The following is a 26,465-nucleotide window of genomic DNA, read 5'->3' as shown; positions in this document are numbered from 1 at the left end:
TGACGGCCTGCCACCAAATTGTTTTGCAATTGTGATAGATCTAATATTTTGTATATGCCAGTGTTCTGTTTGGAAAGACTTATGAAGCCTCATTTTATCTGAAAAGTTTAAATGTTGCTGATTCACATTCTTCACATTTTCGAATTTTTGAATGGCAAGACACACAAAAAAGAAAATATACAATGTAGTGGTTGTAGAGTAATCCTTGTCCTTTTGAATTGATGTGAAAGCAGTCTGCATATATCTATAGAAGGTTACCCAGTCGGTCACCTTTAAAGACTTCTAGTGCTGAGGGTTCCCAGGTTTTCCCAACCACCAACTGTTAACTCTATGTATGTTTGTGTGTATTCTTGTCTTTTGCAACAGGGAATGTTTTCTCAAGATAAATAAGTTCTAGTAACAGAAATGTTGGTATCCCGAGTAATTTCTTGGAGGTTTTTGGTCATGTCCAGGCCACATGCCTAGGCTACAAGCCTTTACACCCTAACCATGCCACCTCTCTGTCCCAGCATGGTTGGAAATCTGAGTGGGTTGAAAGTTCTGCAGTAATTTATTAGCCTGTTTTAATATAAGTAAACTAGATACAAGTCCTTTTGGTGTTCTATAAAATGCAACACTTCTAAATGTGGACAGACTGCTGTACCCAATGTAGTGGACAATGTAAATGTGTGACTGATAATCATTTACCCTAATATAATATAAGTAATATAAATTCAGTACGGCAGTTTTCACTTCAACTCTGACTTTTGGATATATTTTTTATGTAAAATTAGGGGGCCTGTTATCTGGAAAGCTGCTATCCAGAAAGTTTTGAATTACATTAAGGCCCACAAATTGAATTTTAGTCAGATAATTTAAATTTTGAAAAAGTACTTTTATTCTGTAATTATAAAACTGTACCTTGTTCTTGATCCCAGATAAGCTACAATTAATCATTACTGGAGGCAAAACAATGTTAATATTTAAATGATTTTTAGTAGACTTTATATTGGAGAGCCAAATTATGGAAACACTCCTTATCCGTTAAACCCCAGGTCCTGGGCATTCTGGATAATGGGTCCCATACCTGTAGTTATACTCTGGGTGAATAGTAGATACAACCATTTTTCTATACTTGTGGTAAAAAAGTTGGTATTAACACTTATACCTTTATACATGAGTGTGGGGTAATGTACTGCAAACAATATACAGTACAAGATATTCACAGTATGCCTCTAGCAACATTTCTTCATGTTATTCTATGAGTGTGTGTGTTATATAGTAAAACCCACATACCAGCATAAACCATTGTATTTGTAGAAGCTAATATATTTTTCTCTGTAGTAATAAAACAGTACCTTGTAATTGATCCCAACTAAGATATAATTTATCCTTATTGGAGGTAAAACAATCCTATTGGGTTAAATTAATGTTTTATTGATTCTTTACTAGACTTAAGGTATGGAGATCCAAATTACGGAAAAAAACCCTTATTCGGAATACCCTTGGTCCCGAGCATTCTGGATAATGGGTCCTATACCTGTACCATATTTAGCCTTAAGATTAGTGATAAGCGAATCTGTCCCGTTTCACTTTGCCATAAAATTCATGAAGCAGCAGGAAAATTTGTGAAAAATTACACAAAAAATTCACAAACCGCATTTGTCACGCAATTTTTTTGTCGCTCACCCTTTTTTTACACAACCGCGCCCAATTTTGAAGCGACAGCGCACAATTTGACGTGACTGCGCACAGTTTAGATGCGCCCTTTTTGACGTGCAACAAAAATTCGCAGAGAATCCATGCCTGCAGAAAAATTTCACTTATCACTACTTAAGATAAACTGTGTCGTCCTTACCTCAGTGTAGCAGAGAGCCTAGTGGTAGGAAGTTGGTGTTAAACTATTTATCAAAATCCAGGATGTGATTCTGGAACAGCTAGATATGTGTTGTACACAAAATGAAACACTCATTTAGGAATGTAAATTGTTTTGGTTTGGGGATGTAATTTCTGACCTGTCCCCAGTTTCACACTATAAGCAAAATGGTTTTGCTTCATATGACTGCTCACAAGACTATTCACAAGCATCAAAATGTACTGAATTTCAACACTGGCCTAACTGATTTGGCCTAAGATCTAGATTCATACCTAATAGCCAACAGGTAAATTGGAGATGGTATAAGGGATAATTGGAGATGGCCAGTTTGATTGCCTGTCTTCATTTGGTTGTTGAGTCCACCTAAGTTGTACAACCAGCATGGCAGGTATCCCATAATCTGGTGTGGCTTTAGGGGAATGATCATTGTTAATTCTTAAATTCTGAAAATAAGCCATTGGCCTTTCAGTCCCATAGTAAACTGGTTATATGTGTTACAAACCATGGGGGAGTGATTGTGTATTGATGGTAAATTATGTTTGGTGGTCCTCCCTTTGGAAACTCTCTGCTGCACCAGTCTAGTATATAGTATATAGCAAGAGAAAATCTAGTTGTGGAGAAAGATGCAAAGATATACTGTTTGTGCCAGTGTCGATATCTTTTCTGTTGCTGCCTTTCAGTGCTTTGAGTGACACATGTCCTACACTATGTGCAGGCCCCAGGGAAAGCACATATCCTTTTGCTATTAACATAAATACATTAGCAGCATCTCATCAGAAATGGTCAGACCTTTATAAGTGGTTTTTTTAGGTTATCTGGTACTGTGGTGACTATATTGCAATTTATGTTCTTTTTCGTAATGTTCTCAGCAGAGTAATGAAGAAGGTGGTTGGCAGCTTGAAAAGCACCATGCCTCGAGACAAAATAAGCAGAGTAGGTATGACTGTAAAGACTGTAAAAGGGGCTGATGCATATGTTTAAAAAAAAAAAGCAAAAAATTTGTTTGGTGTTTAGTAGAATGGAATGTATGTCCATATACGAGTATCTTTTTCTTATAGGTATATGTTCTGACTTAATGATGAATTATAGAATGCCACAGGAAAAAAAGCATCCAAGAAAAAGGCATAGCTAAGCATAAGGAACAAAAGATGAACTAGTTATGTTGAAGGTAAGAAGAGATAAGCTTGAGTACAATACAAGGCAACAAGGGAAAAGGAACAGTAAAGGCAGATTCAGCGCAGCATCACATATACAATAACAAAGGCTTTGGGTAAGATATATTGTAGGGACATGCAGAAGGCTGAGAAAGAACAGAAAAGGAACTGAGGGTAATGAGACATGAACATAGCAGAGAGGTGAAGAAGGAAAAAAGTAACAAAACAAAAAAATAAATAACATGAAAAACCCTGTGGCAGGCAAATCAGTATGTAACTGGAGCGCTGGGAGATTTTTACAAAAAAATAAAATAACTGCATCAAATTACAGCTGTCAAACCTCTTCAACTGGAAGTGTCAAATCCAGCTCATTACACGGGCAGCAGGCTCCTCTCTGTTCAAGATTGGAGGATTTCTGAAAAATCCTTTCTATTTTGCCATTTAAGCAAGATTTTTCTGGTTAACCCGTTGGGCTCTACAAAACTAAGAGGACATAAGTGGGTGCTGTGTTAGAGAATCTTTCTAGATGATGAAGGAGTTAACACAGGCCGTCCTTATTTAAACAAGACTGGCAGAAAGAGCTATGGAATGGCCCAAGCAGGACTGGAGACAGGATATTTAATTTTTGCTCCTGCCATGTGGTTAAAATGACTTGGAATGCTTTCTGCATAAATTCAGTCATCCTGAAAGATTTTGGTTGAAGGAAGCTGTTACAGAATGGTAAACTCCAGTGCCAGCATTTCAGTCCCTGTGCTGCCAGCCCTCCAATTATACAGAGAACAGACACAGCAAGGGGAGCCAGGATAAGAGTAGCAGGGTGGAGTAATATGCTAGAAAATAGGATAGGTAGTGCTGATAAGCAAATACAGACACAAATGAGCATGGGGAATTTCCAAGAGTTTGCTATGTTATCCAGCAGGCTGTCAGATGGCACACTGTTGCTGGGTGACACATTATTATGTCAATTGTCACAAACATTACATTTCGATGTAGTGTTTTGCCACTCTGTCTTTAAAAATATAGATGCAGGACTGTGACATTCAATCTATATATAATATATATATATATATAAGCACAAAATCCGTTCTGTTAAAATAATACATTTTTTATTGTCATGTATATCTTTCCATTCTTGATGCATTTTAACTTTTTTGGCCATTAGTGTCACTACTTCCTCAATAGAATTTCATTTTACCAAAGCTACAAACATGTATAACCATTTCCATGTCTATTAATAAATATAGAGTGTTCAAAGGAAGGATCTTTATGTATAATATGGGTTACTGAACTAAATCATACATATATAGACATAGTTACATAGTTACATAGGGTTGAAAAAAGACCAGAGTCCATCAAGTTCAACCCATCCAAGTAAACCCAGCACACACAACCCACACCTACCAATCTATGCACTCACATACATAAACTATATATACAACCACTAATACTAACTGTAGATATTAGTATCACAATAGCCTTGGATATTCTGATTGTTCAAGAACTCATCCAGGCCCCTCTTAAAGGCATTAACAGAGTCTGCCATTACCACATCACTAGGAAGGGCATTCCCCAACCTCACTACTCTCACCGTGAAAAACCACCTACGCTGCTTCAAATGGAAGCTCCGTTCCTCTAATCTAAAGGGGTGGCCTCTGGTGCATTGATTGTTTTTATGGGAAAAAAGAACATCCCCCATCTGCCTATAATCACCTCTACAGGGATACAGGGATGCTTTCAGATGGGCCCTCATTGTACTGGTAGAGGACGGGGTAACTACACTGAATTCACACACAGAAATTGATCTCACAAATAACTGGTGAAGCTCACAGTGGTCCCTTACTAAATCCTATCCCTGAGCCTAATTTCTTTAGTCCCTATACTGGCAGCAATGAAACCGCAGGGTACAAAACCTTCCTCCTCGTTGGAGTCTCTGGCTGCTCTTTTAATTACCCTCGTCCTGCCTCTCACTCCTAGAGTAAGCTATTGCAAAACTTCCTAAAACTTTATTTACTGAGGCCTACATGTGCCCCAGCCCAGCCAGTTAGCACACCACCTTCAGCGAGTGGGTAACAAAGAGACAAGATGCCCTGATATCCCTGTCCCAGTACTAGACAGACAGGGAAATACTTTAACCCAGGAATGGGAAACAATTCCCTCTTCCAGTCAGGTTCCACTGTAGCCAAACCCTCCTAAGGGACTACATGAAATAAAGTTTAGCAAAACCTTTACTCCCCACGCAAATGTTTAAAAATGGAATGAAAGTGGTCACATTCCTGTGACTAATGTGGTTTGTCTATCAAAGCGTGACAGATATAAAATGTGTCATGTGCTACTGCCAAATTTTCCAACCCTATTGTAGCTTATCCATACCCAGTCATGTGTCATGCAACAGAATTAGTGACTATTTTATATACATGTATATTTAAATAAAATACAATATTGCATGTCAACTGGCTTTGGCTGTCAGAATGTTTTCTTTCTCTATATGTTTCCTTTTAGTCTGTGCATGTTGATAGAAACATTAATATAAATAATATAAAATAGTATAAAATTAAGTGCCACTTTACTTTGCTTGAAGATGTTTTTCTGCCCATAAAAAAAACCATTAAATATTGCAGAACTCCAAGGTGACATATAGTATCCTTATTAAGTTCTAAGCTAAGTCATATATATACATGGTATGGAGCAGAGATACAGTATTAAAAATATTGCTATTAATAACCAATTTTCTGCCAAACCACACAAGAAGTATTCTGTCTTCTATCTGTTGATATGTAATGGTTATGGTTTCTGTTTTTTTAATATATCAGAATTATATTCATCTTTTATTATTTTTGCATTCCAGATGGGTAAAACTGTAACAGTTCCATTCTTGAATCTATTTCTGCTAATCCATACAGTAACAGCAGTTACTGTTGAAAGAAAGTACAGGTATGGGACCTGTTATCCAGAATTCTTGGGACCTGGGGTTTTCCGGATAAGGGATCTTTCTGTAATTTGGATCTCCATAACTTAAGTCTGCTAAAAATCATTTAAATATTGAATACACCCAATAGGCGTGTTTTGCCTCCAATAAGGATTAATTATATCTTAGTTAGGATCAAGTACAAGGACTGTTTTATTTACAGTATATTACATGTTTATTTTTAAATGATGTTTAAAAATTAGAATGAATTGCTTAGAATGGAGTCTATGGGAGATGGCCTTTCTGTTAACTTTCTGGATAACGGGTTTCTGGCTAAGGTATCCCATACCTGTACATGTATGGATGCTGTATCTTAATGGTTGCAGTGGTTACCCAGCTGTTAGCAAACTTTAGTACATGGGCCTAAATCTCCTTGCAACTGCTTCTTACTTCTTCATTTCTGTTAATCTTACTTTACATTTTCATTGTAGGCTGCCATTATCACTAAATAGTGATCTAAATTTCAAACTACGTGAAAAGTAGGAACATGAACAAAACAGAATTACACCTTGTTTAAAAAAAATAATAATTCAAATTATAATGTTTGTAGAACATTCCACATAATCCACACGTAAACAGGCAGAGGCAGAAACCTTGCAATATATTTTTTTACAGCTCAGTGAGCCCAAGGGCAAACTATCACAAGGACTGCAAACAAGATACATGAAAATAAAACATCTCAGATGCTGCAGCTGAGACCAAGAGGTGTCTGTCAACATTGCAGAGATGTAATAGGAAGGGTAAACCTTCACTGCTGATACATGTTGTTTATGGGGATTAACAAAGGAAAAGCGTGACAGGCATTTACAGCCTCTCTACCGTGATCAGGTCAGCAGCAAAAGCTCTGTCCACTGAAAAGAACAGTATCTTGATTCAATAAACAAGACAGAATTTTAACTACCTTTTCCCTTCCTACCAACTGTGCTGTTCAGACTTTGCACAGTATGTTGTTATTGCTGTGATCAGTGGGAGCAGCGTCAGGGCAGACATGCAAAAAATATATTAAGGCATGTTATGTTAAGATGTTTTATTAATGCTAACTGAGGCAGGGGAAGCATCCCATGTACATTATAGGACAGTAAAGTGTTGTAAAATCAACTGTTTTGTATTGTATGTGATACCAAGGATGGGAGGGCATGGAACAAGTATAATATTAATCGTAATAATAGATATTTGTGGAACGGTTTTCTTTCTAAAGGAACTCAATGAGCAGTACACCATCATTATTAGTATTATATTACATTGCAATCAAATACATACACATAGGGGCCCATTTACTTACTCACGAATGGGCCGAATGCGTCCGATTGCGTTTTTTTCGTAATGATCGGTATTTTGCGATTTTTTCTGAAAATTATCGCGACTTTTTCGTTACCAATACGATTTTTGCGGAAAAACGCGAGTTTTTCGTAGCCATTCCGAAAGTTGCGATTTTTTCGTAGCGTTAAAACTTGCGCAAAACGTCGCGCCTTTTAAGTTTTAACACTACGAAAAAAACGCAACTTTTCGCGCAAGTTTTAACGCTACGAAAAAATCGCAACTTTTGGAATGGCTACGAAAAACTCGCGTTTTTTCGCGCAAATCGTATTGGTAATGAAAAAGTCGCGATAATTTCCGAAAAGTCGTAAAGGCGCCGAAAAAATCGCAAAAAATACGAAAAAGTCGCAAAACGTTCGTTTCCAATCCGAATTTTTTCCATTCGGACTCGGATTCGACCCATAGTAAATGTGCCCCATATTGTTGTTTTTTTACAAAAGCCAGTAGACTTGACACACATAATTTTTTATACTCTCCCACAGATTAAGTACTATATAGTGCTGCATTATTCTAACCATCCAGTAACAAGAGGCACACAAATCAAAATACAGGAATAGGATGGCATTCATGTATATCCGGGCACTGCCACATGTGTCATCATCAAACCTGTATCTGCTCACTATAAAATCCACATGTCTTTCTGAAAGTTGATAGAGAGCTGATTGGGACACAAGTTACTCTCTGTTAAACAGATACACTTTTGTAAAAATGCACTCTGTATGGCTATGTTGATATTTGTCCTTTCATGAAACAATACAATAAACTATACTAAAAAAGACAGTTGTATTTTATATATGTCATATATAAATAACTTGTGTTCATACATAACACACAATCAACTACTATAAATTGTACATTACGATATATATATATATATAATGCAAAGTCACATTGCTCAACCTCTTTAAATGACTTCAACACAGCACGGGAATCTGAAAGCGCACACATTGAGTCCCGAGTGTTTTGGACATTGAGGAATTTCATCCATTAGCAGTGTTAATTAATGTCCTAGGAAGGCTGCAATGACAGTGGCTCACTTGTGAAAATATACTGTATGGAACCTGTACATGAATACCAAATGATACTCATTACAGTCTGCCGTAATTCTAACAATGAATGATGGATGAGCTGTGCCGTACTGTTGCCGAAGCTGTAGGATAAAGGTGTGTGATAAATTGCATTGACTTGTACTAAATGCCCCTGCATCTTTTATTCAGTCCTGCCTGGTATCATTTTGCATGCAGGCCAATCACACCATGGCACATATGAGAGTGTGCTGCTACTTACAAGACAGCTGAAAACAATAGATTTTTACACATTATCTTTGGCCTGTATTTTCAACTGTTTATACCAACAATATGACATTCAGAGTGTATAAAACATTTGAAAATAATATAATGTTAAAATGTGCCTTAAAAATACCATATTGTTACCCAACAAAAGTTTATGTTCTATTTCAGTACCTGATATTTCCCACCAATAATGATAGGATCACCTGCAGCTGTACCCCTTGACCCCATGATGCCTACCATGCCAACCAATATGCTAACATTTTTGTTGGAATATGTTTGGTTAGTGTTCAAAATAAGCAAATGTTATTATCCAGGTCCAGATGTGTATGTTTTACTAAACTTCAAATCCCAATATACCCAGATAGCATTAGGCTGTTACCTTCTGGACTAAGAAGTAGGAGACCTCTAAAAACTGCCATAGATATTTTATTGTCCCCATGATGCCTACCATGCCAACCACAATGCTAATAATTTTTTGTTGGAAGATGCTTGGTTAGTACTTAAAATGAGCAACTGCTGTAGTGCAAGTATAAATGTGTATTTCTTACTAAATTTATAATTCCAAATATGCGCAGATAGCATCAGGCTGCCTGCTGGACTAAGAAGTGCAAGTAGGAGGTCTATACCTACCATTGATCTTTCAGCTTTTACTTGATTGATCTCCCACCTTCTAGTCTTTACACCATAGTATAGTGCTGTCCAACTGGTGACCCACGGCCCCCCTCTGTGTGCCCCCCCCAACCTGTCTGGCTATTGTGACTGCTTACCTTTGTGTAAGCTTTAAATGCTATCAGTACTGAGATTAACTGGCTCCTGCATTGTTTACACGTCACATTCAGGCTGTAACCCACTGTATTGTTTAAACATGTAATCCAAGTAAGTCCCTGCATTGCCCCCCCCCCCCCGCATTGTTCACACAAGGGGAGTGGTCAGAATTGGCTTCCATTAACAACCCTCCACCATGTAGGCCAGAAAAATTCCAGGCTTTGGTACCACAGAAGTTGGACAGCACTGCCATAGAGCATGAAAAATAACAACATCGACTGAAGAGCCAAGCAAGGGCAACTTCCGCGTGTTTATTTAGAGATGCATAGCACTACGTGTTTCTGACCTCATGGGTCCTTCGTCTAGTACTGGTACTGCACCAGAGGAAGGGCCCATGAGGTACAAAACATGCAGTTCTATGCATCCCTAAATAAACACGTAGAACTTGCACTTGCTTGACTCTCTAGTGGATGTTGCTATTTTTCATGTTATATACTGATTTGGACCTGGCGAACTCAAACCACTGTTGGATAGAGCTTTTTCACTGAACTTCAAACATTGGTGGCTTCAAATAGCATCTATTCCTTTCTTATACCATAGAAGTCCATGTAGGACAGAGATGAACTAGAAAGGGAAGTTTGAGGACAAACTTCATGTTGGTTTGAAAAACTTGAAGTCACTGAATGAAATCTGATTGGCTGTTGTTGACCCCTCACACTTTGGTCATTCAACAAATGTCGCTGTTTCATTCGGAGTGACCCCTTGATTATGTTATTCAAGTTTGTAGCTTCAAAGCAGTACAAATGGCAGCAGTTTGAAAATCTTCCCTGTCAAAGCCAATGGGAAAATTGGGGTGTTTGAAGCAGCACCACAAAAAATGGGCGGTGGGATTGCTTAGAAAAGCACAAGCAACCTGCTCCACTATAGGACAAAGAAGTGTGGAGAGTTTGGGTGTTGCACCCCTAAAACTGTAGGAGGAGTAGCATTTAGGGGGGAGATAAGAATAATAATAAGAAAAAGCAGAAGAAAAATCCGAATAATAGGGGAAAAATAAGTCGAAGTACAGTATGTTGGGTTTTTCACCCCAACATAATTAATAGCTTCATTTAGACCTTTAGGAGCTAAAGTATTCAGCCTCCATATCCAAAAAGTTTCCCTCTGGGAAACATCTCATGCACCATCCACTGTAGCTGATAAATGGAATGGTTGCACTCTGACAATGTTGGCTAACATATATCTGTTTTGTTTTGACATTATGTGTAGCACTTCTGTGCTCTGTGGTCTTTGTTGGACCATTCTGTTAGTTTTGCTGTTAGTATGCAAAGCCACAGGGACACTTCAGTAGATAAATTACGTTTGTAGACATACATGTAAAATACCTTGATTGTTTAATCTGGGAACTCAATGTTGGGTGTGAGACAGTGGCCCCTTTTATAATGGGAGGGTGGGGGGTGGCAGTTTTCAGGCCCCTGTGGGGAATGGAAGGACCCTGCACACCCTGGTCTGACCCTCATTATTAAGAGTCAGAAAAAGAATGCAAAAAGCTAAAAGACTATAAAGAACAAATAGTGAAGACCAACTCAAAGTAGCTTAGAATTGGATATTCTAAAACAAACAAAAAGTTTACTTAAACATAAACCAGAACTTTAAAGACTTGGATTAGATGAATGAGCAGTAAGATAAATATAAAAATACAAAACAATACAAGCAAGAGAACTTTTAAAGGACTGTATGAAATTGTCTCTGTCCAAAACCTCATCATGCACTAAAGCAGTGTAGCAGCAACAAATGTGAAACAGGCAACAATACAGTCAAAGTAGGAGGAACTTTTGGTTTGGAAATCTCATTCAGTTGTCTAAATATGGGCAGTGATGGTCATATTCAGCACACACATATTACAGAATTCAGATTTTAGACATGGAATTGATGGTATAAAAAAATACAGGTTTGCTACAAACATATGATGGGAGCTGGAAAACATTTAAACAGTTATTTAATGCTCTTATCAGGGTTGATTTTGGTACCACTGGATAACCCTGGGCTTAGAAATAGGTATTACAACACACCCCTTCTCAGTTTTCCCACAAACCCACCCTGTCACCACCCTACCCTTCCTTCCAATTCCCCAATAACAAAGTACTGAATGCTAAATGTTATTGTATAAAAGTAACTTTATTGTTCGCATTTTACAGTAAAGAAATGAAAAGGAGCTTAAAATAGCTCCATCACTTTGATTTTACAGCATAATTAGGGTTGCCACCTATCCGGTTTTGAAAGGGCTGCCTGGGTCAAAACCTCCTACCTGGTTTCCCTAATTAGGAAAACCAGGTAGGACTCCCCGCCCATGATGTCACAACCCCACCTCCTCCCTGCCCCCCATGACGTCACCCCCCCCCTTCCTGCCCAGCTTTTTTAGCCAGCACAGGTGGCAACCCTAACACAAATAGGTCTGCTCTTTATCTCATGTGAAATTTTCTGGGGTCTGAGGTGGCTCTCTGCTTTTAAGCCTTTTTTGATAATAGCGGATCCAATAAATAATTTTATTGTCTTAAAAAGGAGGCTGTTAATATTGTAGCAACTATTTCTCTCATTGAAGGTTGATGGCAGAAAATCAGGGTTGATTGGGTATTGAGACTGTGGTTTCATATTGAATAGGTAAAGAGCACCCATCTCCCAATCTTGTAATAACAGGGAGTAACCACCACTTCTTCTTTTCCCCAAGAACCTGTTTCATGTTCTGCCAGAAGCCAAGAGAGAAGGTGTCTCTGCTCACTCCATTTATATTTAAGGAAGAATAGCAATGCTCAGTGGTGGACCTATTTCTTCCAACAATGTGGCAATGAAATACTTGGAATGGGAAAAGAAGCAGAAAGATAAATGTAAATATACAAAACATGACTAATATGGGGATTTTTGTAGGACTATTTGGAATTGCTCCAGTCCAAAACATTATCATGTAGTAAAGTGATATCGTAGAACCAAATGCGAAAGAGAGATCCGTAAAGTAGAACCAGGAGGAAGGTCTTATAGTTTGAAAATCCCACGCAGTTGTTTAGCCATGGGCAGTGATGGTCATATTTCAGCACACATGTATTGCAGACGTGGCAGTGGTGACACCGGTCTGGTTTGATCAGCAGGCATTTTTCACAAAGCCGGATATTTCCTTCATGTGTCATTGTGTGGATGGGATGTTTTTTAATTGTGTGCCCTAATTCTTCTGTTCTATTTCCTAATGTTCTTAGCTCCTTCATACGCTTCAAAAAGTGAAAATGTTTTGGTGGCGTAGCAGGGTGTGTGGAAGCGGTCACAATATAGCTCCATAAGAACATTGCAAAAAGAATATAATAAATGACCAGGAATGTCACTCTTTCCGCTATGGAAGTGACGGTATAAAAGCACAGTTCCACAACGAAAATATAATATGAACCAACAAACATGACTGCAACCAGAAAAACTGGAATCCATGCGTACAGTCGTTGCAAGATTGTCAGTGGCATGATTGTAATAGAGTCAGGTTTGATGCAAAAATAATGTTGTCAAGAGCTGGAGAAGAAAAAGACAGTGGCCTGTATTTTACATCTAGCACAGATGTACTATAAATTGTTCTCTAAGTCTTTTAAATGTAAAAATGCAGTCCCCTGGTGTTCATACTGTGAGAATGGCAGCAGGTTGATATTTCCCATTAAAAGTCAATAGGTAAAATCTGATTGGCTATTGGTGGTGCCACCCACTTTTTCTATCTCTGAACCGCAGTTACCTGGTGACTAGCTCTGCAAAGTTTGGGGATCTTAGTATTTATATTTAAAGAATGGCAGCAGTCTAAATGTAAACGTATGAATACTGATGGGCGAAATGTTTCGGCAGGCATGGATTCGCAGCAAATTCGCAGAGAATGGCAGCAGGTTGAATTTCCCCCATTGAAAAGCAATAGGTAAAATCCATTGGCTATAAACAGCTCCGCCCACTTTTGAGCATCCAACAATCATCATATTTGAATTCAGATTGACCCTATAACTATGTGATTCAAGTTTAGAGCGTGCAGCCTCAAAGCTGTAAGATTGGCAGCAGTTTCAATTTCCCCATTAAAGTCAATGGGTAAAATTTGATTGGCTGTTGTGTTATTCAAGTTCGGGGGGTGTAGCTTCAAAACTGTAAGCGTGGCAGCAGTTTGAAAATCTTCCCTGTCAAAGTTAATGGGAAAATTGGGGTGTTCAGAGCGGCACCACAAAAAGATGGGGGGCGGGATCCCTTAGAAAAGCACAAGCAACCTGCTCCGCTATAGGGGGAAGAAGTGTGGAGAGTTTGGGTATTGTACCCCTAAAACTGTAGAATTTAGAAAATGGGGGGGGGGGCGCAGAGAAAAAGAAGAAAAGCGGAAGAAAAGGCTGAAGTCAAAGAACAGTATGTTGGGTTTTTCAATCCAACATAATTATAAGATATACTGAAAATTGTATTTCAACAGTATCGCGTAAGGCACTATAAAATATGCAGATTCATAAGAAAAATAGAATGCAGAGAATATAAATGTGAAAGGAATAGCATACAATATGACTCAACTTGTATAAATGGTGGAGAATTAGGAAAATTGTCAGAGTAACATCAGTGACAGTTTATTGTGGGAGTTATAGTCAGGTACCAATCAAGATATCTATGCTATAAAGATATTTAACTAAATGTCTATAAGGTGCTCAAGTAAAATGGAATCTGTAAATATATGATATCACTGACAGAGATGTAGAACAAAAAAATCTTCCCAAACTTAGTTGTGACCATGAAAGCTACAAACATAGAGGCAATGGATGCAGGAGGACAAGACAGCCCACACCTGACTCCAGAGCTGCAGCCCTGTGACACTGGCATAGAGGAAAAGCAAAAGATCCCAAGCTTTAAGCAGGAACCTTAATAGGCAAATGCATTCATCATGAATTTCCCCTCTGCATGAAACTGTTGAGAAATGTACTAGGAAGATTTCAGCATTCCAAATGGGAGATGTATTACCATGTACTGCCAATATTAGCAGACGATATCTCACCAGTTCCAGGGCTTTAACTTGCATATGATTTACTTAAAAGTCACAAATCTTTAAATGTTTTAAAAGCAAATAATTATAAACATGTTGCAAGCAGATCAACCTTAAGATCAACGTTTCTTAAGGTTCAAAAACAGTGCTCCTTTTACTGTATTATTAAAGAAGAGGTGAATGCAGTAATAAATAAGACAGCACAATGCACACTGTGTGGTGTTTGTGTGTGTATTTTTCCATTTTGTAGTGTAGAATGTAGAAAGAATATTCATTTCATGTGCTACTGAAATTTTTTTTTAGCTTTAACAATAAGGGGCTGATTTACTAACCCACGAATCCGACCCGAATTGGAAAAGTTCCGACTTGAAAACGAACATTTTGCGACTTTTTCGTATGTTTTGCGATTTTTTCGGCGTCTTTACGAATTTTTCGTTACCAATACGATTTTTGCGTAAAAACGCGAGTTTTTCGTAGCCTTTACGAAAGTTGCGTAAAATCTTGCGATTTTTCCGTAGCGTTAAAACTTACGTGAAAAGTTGCGCCTTTTTCGTAGCGTTAAAACTTAAAAGGTGCGAAGTTTCGCGTAAGTTTTAACGCTACGAAAAAAGCGCAACTTTTTGCGCAAGTTTTAACGCTACGAAAAATCACAAGATTTTACGCAACTTTCGTAATGGCTACGAAAAACTCGCGTTTTTACACAAAAATCGTATTGGTAACGAAAAATTCGTAAAGACGCCGAAAAAATCGCAAAAAATACTAAAAAATCGCAAAATACCGATCTTTACGAAAAAAACGCAATCGGACTCATTTCGACCCGTTCGTGGGTTAGTAAATGTGCCCCTACGAGTAACATCTAGTGCCTTATACCCTCAGTTCTAAATCACCCAGATCTTATTTGGATACTGTTCAAAACTCAAGTGAATAAAATCTCTTTCAGTCTTTTGACAAGTCAAAATTGCACCATGCCTTTATTAGCTTGATTTTGTCAGGGTTAGCAGACCTCATCTCTTTAAAAATCTTGTTTAAAACAGTGTGAGTCCTTTTGAAAGGCTAGAATGCCATTTGTATCAGAGGATCAGGCACAGGACATCAGCTAAGAGAAATGGCTTGACCTGTGCTACAAACCCAGTCATCATTCTGACAGTACAGGGGAGATCATTGACTTCAGAAGAAAGTCTTGAGGAGAGAATGAAATATCAAAAAAACCCAAAAATGATTACATTATACTCATTTCCTTTCCTCATTATCTATATTACATCGTAATAACATGTTGTGTCCATCAAAAGATAATGAAGATAATGAATAAGATTCATTCTGATGGCTTATTCTGCAATTTCATAACCATAACAGATTCAGAAACTACTCATTTATATAATACCTGTTATTAACTGTTTTGGTGCACATTTTATTCGCACAGACGTTTTTTGAACATTTTGTGCTCTCCCACTTTAGAAACATGGAGGGACTTTCGGTTTACCTGGCAACAACCTGAGCTTTCTAAATCTGCCTAAGTGTATGGGGCAGATTTACTAAAACCTTTAACTTTTTTTTTTTTTTTTTTTTAAATTGAAATAAACTTATTTCCACAAATGTCTGATATTTACTAAAAAGTCTGAACTGAAAAAGTACACATGGGAAAAGTTGCAGAATTGTTGCAAAACTGTGACTTTTTTTAATTGATGCACAAAGACCTCTACTTTTTCGAATTGTCGTACAGGAAACCATTGTCAAAAATCCAAACAGAGCTGAAAGCAATACCTTGGAACACACCTTTTACCTATAGGTGAGGCCTTCACAGCTGAACAAACCCTCAATTTCACAGCCCTCTGTGCTTTTCATAGAGGATTCTGGGAGGGATATACCTTCCTTCTATGATTTTCCCAACCATGCTACAAGGGGTGTAAGAATGTTTTGACCTGTATTGTATAGGCATGATCTTCTTACTATACAATACACTGTACTAGTATTGCATTTTAATCACTTTTGTCATGCCTCTTGAGATGATATGGCTTATTCCCTACAGCTTTCTTAATCTTTTTTTGCCTTACTTTTACTTCATTTAGCAAAGCAACAGCATGTTTAGCATGTTTATTTTTTTCTCCCATTTAGTCCATCTTGAAATGATGGCATGTACAGATGAGAGATTTTCAGCTAGCTAAAGAGACAACTAATAGAACTACCTAGGGACATGAGATTCTGCTATGAATTCAAACTAAGGCATTTGTTGTTGATGTTAATAGCTTTGTTGGGTAAATATACTTTACGTAATGTGTAAACAGTGGTAGGGGTGCTGCACTGTATATTCTCTTTGTCTTCTTGCAGATTGCGCGTACATGTTTTTTTCTTGACAACTTGTGAACATGTTGCTAATGACTAAATTATTTTGCTTTCTCCTTGTTTGTGTAATAATCAAAGAACCATCCAGAAACCCCTTTTCAACACAGAGGAGACTTGAATTCATTTGAGTATTTTTTTCTAATTAAGATATTTTTGTTAAAGATAAAAGGTCTCTGAACTAAGACAGTGAAATAATTTCTTTGCGACTGACAATGGGCAGCTACATTTGCTTTCTTTCTTTCATTTATTTATTTATTTAGCTTTACTTTGATCTTCAGTCTGGCAATGATTCAGAATGGTCATTTCCAACTTACAAATAACAAAGGGAGGGAAAATCTTTGTGGTTCACAGGGATGTATCCTAGTGTGAGACCATGAAAATGGCATGGAGTTTTCAATAAGATACACTGATATAATGCAAAAACACCCAATATCTTTGTTTATTATATTTAACTGTTGCATATCCAAAAACTGACTTACATTTAACCCTCACACAGCATGTATGTGACAAAAGCAGGCAGAGAATAACAAAATTTCCTGATTCTATTCTTGTTACATCACAGTGTGGACAGTGCAAACAGTGCTGCAACTTTCATTGGCATCTTACAATAATTATACTTTACACTGACCTCAGGTACAAGAATGTAGCTAGCAATGTAGTTGTATAAATTCTGTCTGAAAGATGTAAAATTTGGTTTTCTGAGTGGGAAATGGCCAGTACTTGCAGTATGCCTCCCATGTGCCACTGCTCACCAATAAAGATTCTTTACTGCTTGTCACACAAGCAAACACATTGGTTGACAGTATCATCGTTATGACTTAAAATGATTAAAAGTGGCACACATGGGCTTTGCTTCAAGTTGTAGTACAACAAATATTTTGCTTGGTGCAAGAAAGCCAATACCTGTCCACATAAAAATGGTTAAGTTACAAATAAATGTTCTGTTTATAATGCATAATCATTGAAAAGGCACTTAACAAAAGAGCAAAGAGAACAAAAGGGGAAGTGACCTTAATCTTCCAGCCTTAAACGGCTTGTGAAATACAGATTTAAATTTGAGAGCTACTTAAGAAGATCTTGAGAAACAGTAGAATAAAAGGCTGTTTAGGACAAATAAAATTAAATAGAGCAATACTCATTATTATTTCTTAATGTAACTTATTCAACAGTAGAAAATGTTCTTGAAATTACCCTGGAACGGAAAAACATGCACTTCTTTATTAATTAACTTAATTGAAAATGTGCTATTGTTTATTTAATTAGCAGCCAAAGGAAGCATACATTTCTTATAATAATCCTGCTTAATTTTTAGCACAGTCAAACAATGTTGCATGTTTTATTTCATCAGCTTTTCAGTTTGCATAAATTGATGTTAGTTTCTGCTGTATAGGTAATTGTTTTGGTTTGTTTGCTATTCTAATCGCTGGCATTATTTATTATTAAGAGGGTTTATCTTTCTGTACTAATGTAAATATCAGAATGCTCCAGAAATCTGCTCCGTGACATATCAAGAGAAAGGTGGCCATATGCTGTGTACATGATTAGTTCACTTTTTAAGCAGGCAGAAGAAACTGTAGACACTGTAGAAATGTTCAAATAAAATACTGTGGTACATTTCTGTAGATGATATAGCACCAATGCTATACTTGCATCCCCATTCCCTTCTGCTTATACACAGTAGAATAATCAATATAGAAGTGCAGTGTATGAATCATGGGTTTGGGGTGGGAGGAAGCAAGCAAGTAGTCAACTAGGGTGACTGTATTACTACTCCTTTGTATAAGAATAACCCACAACAACCAACCAGATGTTTGCATTCAAACAGATTATTGGTAAAAACCTATTGATAATTGGTTTCTCTCCGTTTGCCATAGAAACTTTAGTCTGCCTTATGCCATAGCCTTATGCACTCCTTTTCTCCTTGATGTTAAAGGGTCCAAACTTTATAATCAATAATTATGTTTTACAATCAATAATTATGTTTTATTCTTATACTAGTCTTCCTTTTTATTTCTAGATTTCTATACAGTTTACTTATATGCACTAGATCAAGCTTTCTTTTCACACATTGGGCCCGATTCACTAAAGTCCGAAATAAGGAGTGCTATTTATAGCATGCGTTAAAAATCTTATCACTTCTTATTTTTCGCTCGATTCACTAAAAGGACACTTGTCATAATTAAGAAGCGATGTTCTTGGCGTTATTTATCTTGCGACGACATATTTTCAAGCAATATATTACGCAGCGCACAACATATTGCACAGCACGCGATATTTTACGCAGAGCGCAAAATTTTCAGAACGGTAGTCTTCAGAAAGTAATGGTTACGTGGGTAATATATTGCGCTCTGCGTAAAATATCGCACGCTGCGTAATATGTTGTGCGCTGCGTAATATATTGCTTGAAAATATGTCGTCGCAAGATAAATAACGCCAAGAACATCGCTTCTTAATTATGACAAGTGTCCTTTTAGTGAATCGAGCGAAAAATAAGAAGTGATAAGATTTTTAACGCATGCTATAAATAGCACTCCTTATTTCGGACTTTAGTGAATCGGGCCCATTGTCTGTTGAGAAAGTATGTACACAAAAGATATATAGACAAATGATAGACTCTAAGAATAATATAGTATTATAACATAGAGTCCCTTCAGTTTACATGGAAACTGATTATTATCCCTAAGGTGCAGTTTAGCATGACAATATGTTTATTGAATATTTACAATATAGATTATACTGTATGCATGACAAATATTAATAAGGTGCAGCCCGCTATTCCTGGAGCTGATACATCAATTTTTTCAACCCATTTTTCTGGATAAGTATCTTATACATTCTAAACCAAATAACTCATTATTTGAACTTGATTTCATTGTGGTTCTGCCCCCATAATTCTTATCATCATTATTAATTACAATTGTTTATTTTTATAAGACATCTACATATCTGTCGGGTACAATTAAAATGTACACATATAGTAAGATTTAAACATAACTATTTTTACTTTATTATTTCCTTTTTTGCCAGCTTGTTTGCTATTGTTCCCCTTTAAATGCATTGCTGCAACCTTACTGGTGACTCCTTGTACAGCTATGTGAAAAGCATTAACTTATCAGGATACTGACAGAAGTGCCATTATTTATATTAATCTAGTGATGCTTGTGTCACTCAGACATTTACAGATGAGAAATGCAAGTTTCCAAAAGGCCTTTTATGCCCTACAATGGCATTATTTATTATTAAGAGGGAGTATTTCTTAATACGAGTAGGTAAATGTCAAGATAGGGATGCAACGGGAGAACCCTAAATCTGACTCCTTTATTGCAATTTATATGGCATCCTGCAAAATGTTATCAATCTTGATATATTTTTATCTCTGGTTACCTTTGCTCACTTTTTGCATCACAACCTATTAATGTTGAAAAAAAAAAATAATAAAAAAAAATATATGTATATATATATATATATATATATACATATATATATATATAAAAACAGTGACTGCCAAACACCTCTGCACCACTGAGAGAGCAAATTGCTAGATATTAATATAATAACCTTATAATGGATAATGCCATTAGAACCAAATATAATGCAGGTGATCAGATTCATATGCTTTGTTCCATTTTTATACTCTCTTTAACAAAATTATGGGCCATTTAGAATTACCATGTCGTCTTGTTTTGTTGGTTTATTTTCTAGTCATTTTGTTTGTGCAGCATAAGGACACAAGGACAAAGGAATAAAATGTAAAGTTAAAAGACTGAATGACAATAACATAAGAGGATACAGTATAGGACAATGTCAAAAGCATAAACAATAATGTGATGAAGACAGGAAGTACTGAAGGGAAACAGATTAACTTGCAATTTTTACTTAAAACTCTCTGTTTAGTGAATTTGGGTAAAGCTATTTACTGTAACTCTATAAAACTGGTTTAATTTACATTCTATCACAATTTATTGTTATTTTCTATCTATGGCATACGCTCACTTTCTGTTACTATTGACTATCCACTTTTTTGTATTCAAATATCTGTTAAATATTTGAATATATTCTGGTATTTATATTCCTAAAAGAAAGTCATTATATTTTATATCATTGACTAGAATGATCAATTTTAGGATATTTCAGTCCAGAACATAGTTACCAACTATTTATTAGATTAAAAATTTGACCATCTTTTGTACCTGCGTGTAGAAAATCGCATATCCATATATTTCTCCCTAATATAAAATCCTTCAATCCTGCAAGACAAGCTTGTGCTTATGAAAGTCAGCTAAATTGCAAGCTCTTTCTTTAAACATTTCATTAGTCATGGAATTGGAAAAGGATTTATAGACATATACATAAAACATACATAATCGACACACAAGAGTAACAAAAGTAGGAAACCATTACAAAAGCAAAATATATTTTATATATGTGTGTCCTAACCTAAATAATTTGAAGTGCTTCCATATGTGTGCTCTCTAAAAACCATATGAATGAAATGCAATCTCGGTTACATAGCAACCTGAGCTTGTCTGTCTATTGATTCAAATGCATCCCCCAAATCAATCAATACATTTAATAGCTCTTCTACAACAATGGCAAATATAGCCGGAATTCATCTTCATTTTGTCTGTGCAACTGAGTTACCAGTAGGAAAAAAGGCTCAGCAGGTGTACAAATGGTCAGTAAAAATGAAAAAGGCCCTTTTAAAATTTACTACAGTATATAGTGCTAATTCTTTGTGAGTAACCTGAAAGAACCTTAAAAAAAATAGCATTTTTACTTTTAGATTAACTAAAGTTTGGATAATAATGCATTTTTTCAACTCTCAACAGACTATTTTTTTTTTGTTTGTGAATAATGGAAGAATCTTAGTATCTAACTGGAAGAATATTAAGGGAAACTGTATGAGTCTGTGGGGACCCCTGAAGAACTGCAGGTTTATTAAATTGATGTTTTGCTACTTGTTAACTCACATCCTTACCAGAGGATACAGCTTTGCTATTGTGCATCTTAATGCAGGAAAGTATTCATTTCCTAAACCCTTTGCAATCAATGGTTTTTTCAAGCACTCTGATTTTCTGAGAAGGGAATTTTGTGTTACTAGGTAAAAACATTTCCTTTCCTTGAAGTTCTTTCACTGGGTTTTGTCCAAAAACTCCACTTTTTCAAATTGTTGCAGCGACAAGTCGGGATTTTAGTGGCGACAACTTTAAAAAGTAAAGTTTTTTATGACTTTTCTCATAGCGACTTTTCCTTAAGTCTTTTTCAGTAAATATTAGACATTTGGGAAAATGGATTTAGTTGAATTTGAAAATAAAAAAAGAGAAATTATGGTAAATGGTTTTAGTAAATCTGCCCCTTGGTTTATAAATCTCTTAAATGTTCAATTCAGCATATGTTCTGTTGAACGTATTTTTACCTATTGTTTTAATTGCGTACAATCTGTTTTTTTTATTATTTCTTGAGATGAACAAGGGAAATAGGAAAGTTGAAGCTGCTTTATGCTTGATCCCTGTGAGGTAAATAATTAGATCACAAGTAGACAACCATCTCCCTTCGCCCTTTGTTTTGACTACTTTGTTAGCATAAATACATTATGTGGGGGGATTATTAGTAGCTTCAAATTCTCTGCTTGCCCTGTTTGCTCAAGATATAACAATAACCATAGATTTTTTGCAAATGAAATAACAGTTGAAATATATGTTTAACACAAGCCTTATTCATTCTGCTCATGTTAAACATGAGTACGGCCATTTTAATCTCTTTACAATGTAAAACTGAGATGCCAGGGGCCCACCAGAAAACCTTGGACCATAGGCCCACTTTCTAAAGTATTAATCCTCCTCTCCTCACTCAACCTCTTTATTATCCAAGTCTCTTTTCTCTATTCTTCCATCTCTTTTTCTCAAAGAGAAATAGGGAACAACCATACAATTGGCCAAATAGTTAGAAGCAAGAAGGGCCCACTGACACCTGGGCCACCGGGAGTTTTCCTGGTATCCTGGAGGGCCAGTCCAACACTTTCTCTTTTCCTTTGTTGGCACCAGCGCCATCTTTGGGGGACAATTATATATACAGAATATATAATTATGATATAGGGATATGTGCAAATACATTATATATCTGTATCACTTATCTGTATTTCTTAGCAAAAGTCTTATTATAAATTAATGCTAAGGTATTTGTGAGTAGTAAAAAAAAAAGCTTATTTATAATGAATAACATGGAGGTTGGGTATACAAAAGTGAATCTCCACCCAAACATTATGCTTTAATGGTCACCAGAGACTTCTAAATTCATCAAATACATTGTTATATTTAACCAACCATTCCATTCGATATCAAACATTTGGGATCTTCCACAATTACCTCAGAAACTGTTGGTGATTTTTAGCATGTGAATGCCACTTTAATACCAAGAATATTTATTGTACTAATGCAAGCAGTTCAAATTATGTGATAGTGGCGTTTCATATCATTGATAGAGCAGATGATAAATATAGATCTCCTACAGTAGCTGGTAAAAAACAACTTAGTAACCCCCCAAAAAAATATTTGTTTAGCATGGCTAAAGCAAACTATGTGTTAATATATCTATATAGTTTTTCTTTTTGTATTAAAATTTCAGTCTATTATCTCTTTTTTCAGTCTTTTTTCCACTCTTGCCATTGTATTCTCTCTTCTTGCTCTGTGTGCCTGCACCTGTTGCAGGCCAATAAAGAAGCTTTAAGGGGTGTAGGGAGGGGTGGAGGTGAGCAGATTTTCAGAGTGAAATGAAAAAATATAGGAACACATGGCAACATTTTTAGACCACACCCACTTCGGGAGACACCTTCCAGCAAACCACTTCCCATTTTACAGATACACTCTCTGTGAATATATAAATGATATATAAATAAACACAGTGGAGATTTCATATATAATACACCTGGAACTCATAGCAGAATGACACAGTGGCAATTCCATGTATAATATCCCCAAAACCTATAGCAGAATGACACAGTGGCAATTCCATGGGAAAAAAACGCCAGAACTTATAGCAGCATAACACAGGGGCAATTCCATGTATAATACCCCCAGAACTCTGAAGGATATTGGAGGGAAAAGGGGTGGAGATTAGTGATGGGCGAAATGTTTCGCCAGGCATGGATTCGCCGCAAATTTCTGTGTTTTGCCATTGGCGGATTGTTTCGCGAAATGGATGAAACAATTTGCTGTGCTTCCAAAAATTGTGGCCTGCGTCAAAAGAATAATCACGCGACAAAAGAATAGCAGTGGGCGATAAAGTAATAGCTGCGGGCGACAAAAGAATAGCCGCGCAACAAAATAATAGTCGCGGGCGACAAAAGAATAGCCACACGACGAATGAATAGCCACGGGCGACAAAAGAATAGGCATGCGACAAAATGATAGCCGCGGGCAACAGAAGAATAGCCGCGGGCGACAAAAGAATAGCCGCGCAACAAAAGAAAAGCCGCGGGTGACAATTTTTTTTGACACGCAACATTTTTGTCGTTTCGTGAATTTTTCAGCAAAGCGAAACGGGACAGATTCGCTCATAACTAGTGGAGATCTCTCATTCTTTTTGTAATACTGCAATACTGTTGGCAGCTGGGGAGAGATACTCTAGGAGACCCCAGCCACTCATGACTTATTACCCAAATGTAGCCAATAAGAAAGGAACGTTACTTGACAGATATTTTCTGCTCAGTGAGGTTTGGTTTCACATGGGGACCTGCCTGGTAGTACACTGGCTCTTTTAAACTTTATTGCAGCTGACGGGGACAGTTTGCGGGGTCAATTTAAAACAGGGCAGAAGGTCCTGAAACAAGGCCTATCCCCGTGGGCCAGGAATGGATGGTAAGCTTAGTGAAGGGGTGGATTCTTGGCCAGCATTTATCCACAGACCAAGAATTGCCATGTTGTATATTTAAAGTATAAAACAAAATGCTGCAAGTTTGCTCTTTTGTACCTACCAGTCTACACGTTCTCATTCTCTTTCTGTATTTCTCTTGTACTTTGGCCCTGCATTTACTCCCAGTGTGCCACATTGATCTTCATTCCCTATTCTGCTACATTTTTAACCATGTAAATCTCCTAATATATGCACCCAGCCTACAGTCTACTGTAAGAGAACTTCTCTTGTGTAGTGATGAGCGAATTTTTTCGCCAGGCATGGATTCGCAGCGAATTTCCGCATTTTCGCCATTGTAGAGTTGTTTTGCGAAACTTCCGTGAAAATTTGCCGCATAGATTTTGTTTTGTCGCGCAACAAATTGGGCGCGGTTGAATCAAAAAGAGCGCAGCCGCGTAAAATCAGGTGCAGCCACATCAAAAACAGGCATGGTTGCATCACAAGAAAAGGTGCGGTCACGTCAAAAAAGCACGGGCGACAAAAAAATAGACGTGGACGACAAAAAAGACACGGGCGGCAGAAAAAATCACGCAACAAATGCGTTTTGCAAATTTTTCCCATTTTGCGAATTTTCGTGCCGTTTTCCAAATTTTATGGCGAAACGGGATAAATTCGCTCATCACTACCCATAAGAAGCCATTTCTAACTAGGAGTATTTTTGTACTTCCCCAATATGGTCTAAAATAGTGCCTTACATTGTGCCCTTACGCCATTTAATGCAGTGCATATATGCTTCTGTGCGACTGTGGGTGTTCATTTCTCTTCTACCTTCTGGTGTTAGTTCTAACATTTATTTTGTAATTAATGTTGTTTGTCTTTTTTCTCTCTGTTTTAAATAAAATATAACAAAGTAAACAAAAAACATCTGTTTTTACATGACTTTTAATTATTTTTTTCTAAAAGTTTATAGATAAATGACAAAAGCATATGGGCTCTTAAAGGTCTCTGACATATCAGTTTGTCATTTTTATATCCTGGTTTATCTTGTGTATCTGTTTCACATCAATTTCATGCCAGCTAATACAGCCAGATGTTCCAGTGACCCATTCAGTGCCACTTCAGTTATAGAAAAACTGTTTACATGTAGTCTATGGGGTACAGCTCTAGTTTAGTAGGATGTGGTACAGTGACTGTCAGTAGTGAATCTGTCCTGTTTCACTTAGTGAAACTGCAGAAAAAAACATGAAATGGTTAAAATTCGCAAAATGCGGCTATTGCATGACTTTTTTGACAGAACTGTGTTGCATGGCCGCAACTCTTTTTTTATACAACCCAAATTTTTTTGATGTGACCACAAGTTTTTTCTTAGTCACCAAATTTTTTGAATCGATAAATTTTTGGAGCAGTTTCACAAAAAAACACCAATGGTGTAATGAGGAATTTCGCAGCAAATCTATGCCTTCGCTCATCACTAAAAGTTAGCATGAAATGTTGTAAATGGTGCATGCAGGAAAAAGGGGAAATAAAACTTGACAAAAACATGGCAATTGCGTTCGGTTCACTGTGCACAACTCGGTGGACCTATTGATGCAACCTAGTGTGGGAATCCTGGAACTACTGCCAGGTCTAGTGGAGCGCCAGGGTTCCCCAGTGTCAATAGGCACAGTTGCACACCATTTGTTAGAATTCTATTGAATCCATTTTAGAGCAGCCGAGGGTAAACTTTTTTGCCTGGTACAGTTTTGCCAGGAAATCTGTTTTGTTGTGAAAAAAACACACAAAAACATATGCCTTCCCTTTGACTTCAATGCATTTTGTGAAATTTTCCATGGTTTCCCAGTGAGATGGACTAGTTTGGCTCATTACTATGCATGGGTGTGTTTGTAAATGACCCTTCTAGTCTTTA

General features: G+C 36.9%; 2 protein-coding genes across 3 annotated transcripts in view; one reads left to right on the top strand and one right to left on the bottom strand.

Moving 5' to 3' along the window:
- Positions 1–26,465, top strand: part of kirrel3 (kirre like nephrin family adhesion molecule 3) — a 731,102-nt gene that overhangs the window by 255,015 nt on the left and 449,622 nt on the right. The window lies entirely within an intron of this gene.
- Positions 11,960–12,845, bottom strand: LOC116412032 (palmitoyltransferase ZDHHC15B-like). The gene is given in 2 exon segments (XM_031905284.1): positions 11,960–12,335; positions 12,337–12,845. Coding segments are annotated over 2 exon segments (885 nt in total).

Source organism: Xenopus tropicalis, chromosome 7 (assembly GCF_000004195.4).
Source record: "Xenopus tropicalis strain Nigerian chromosome 7, UCB_Xtro_10.0, whole genome shotgun sequence".
Taxonomy (NCBI): Eukaryota; Metazoa; Chordata; class Amphibia; order Anura; family Pipidae; genus Xenopus; species Xenopus tropicalis.
Note: the sequence above shows the minus strand (reverse complement) of the source record. Positions and strands in the feature narration are given on the sequence as shown.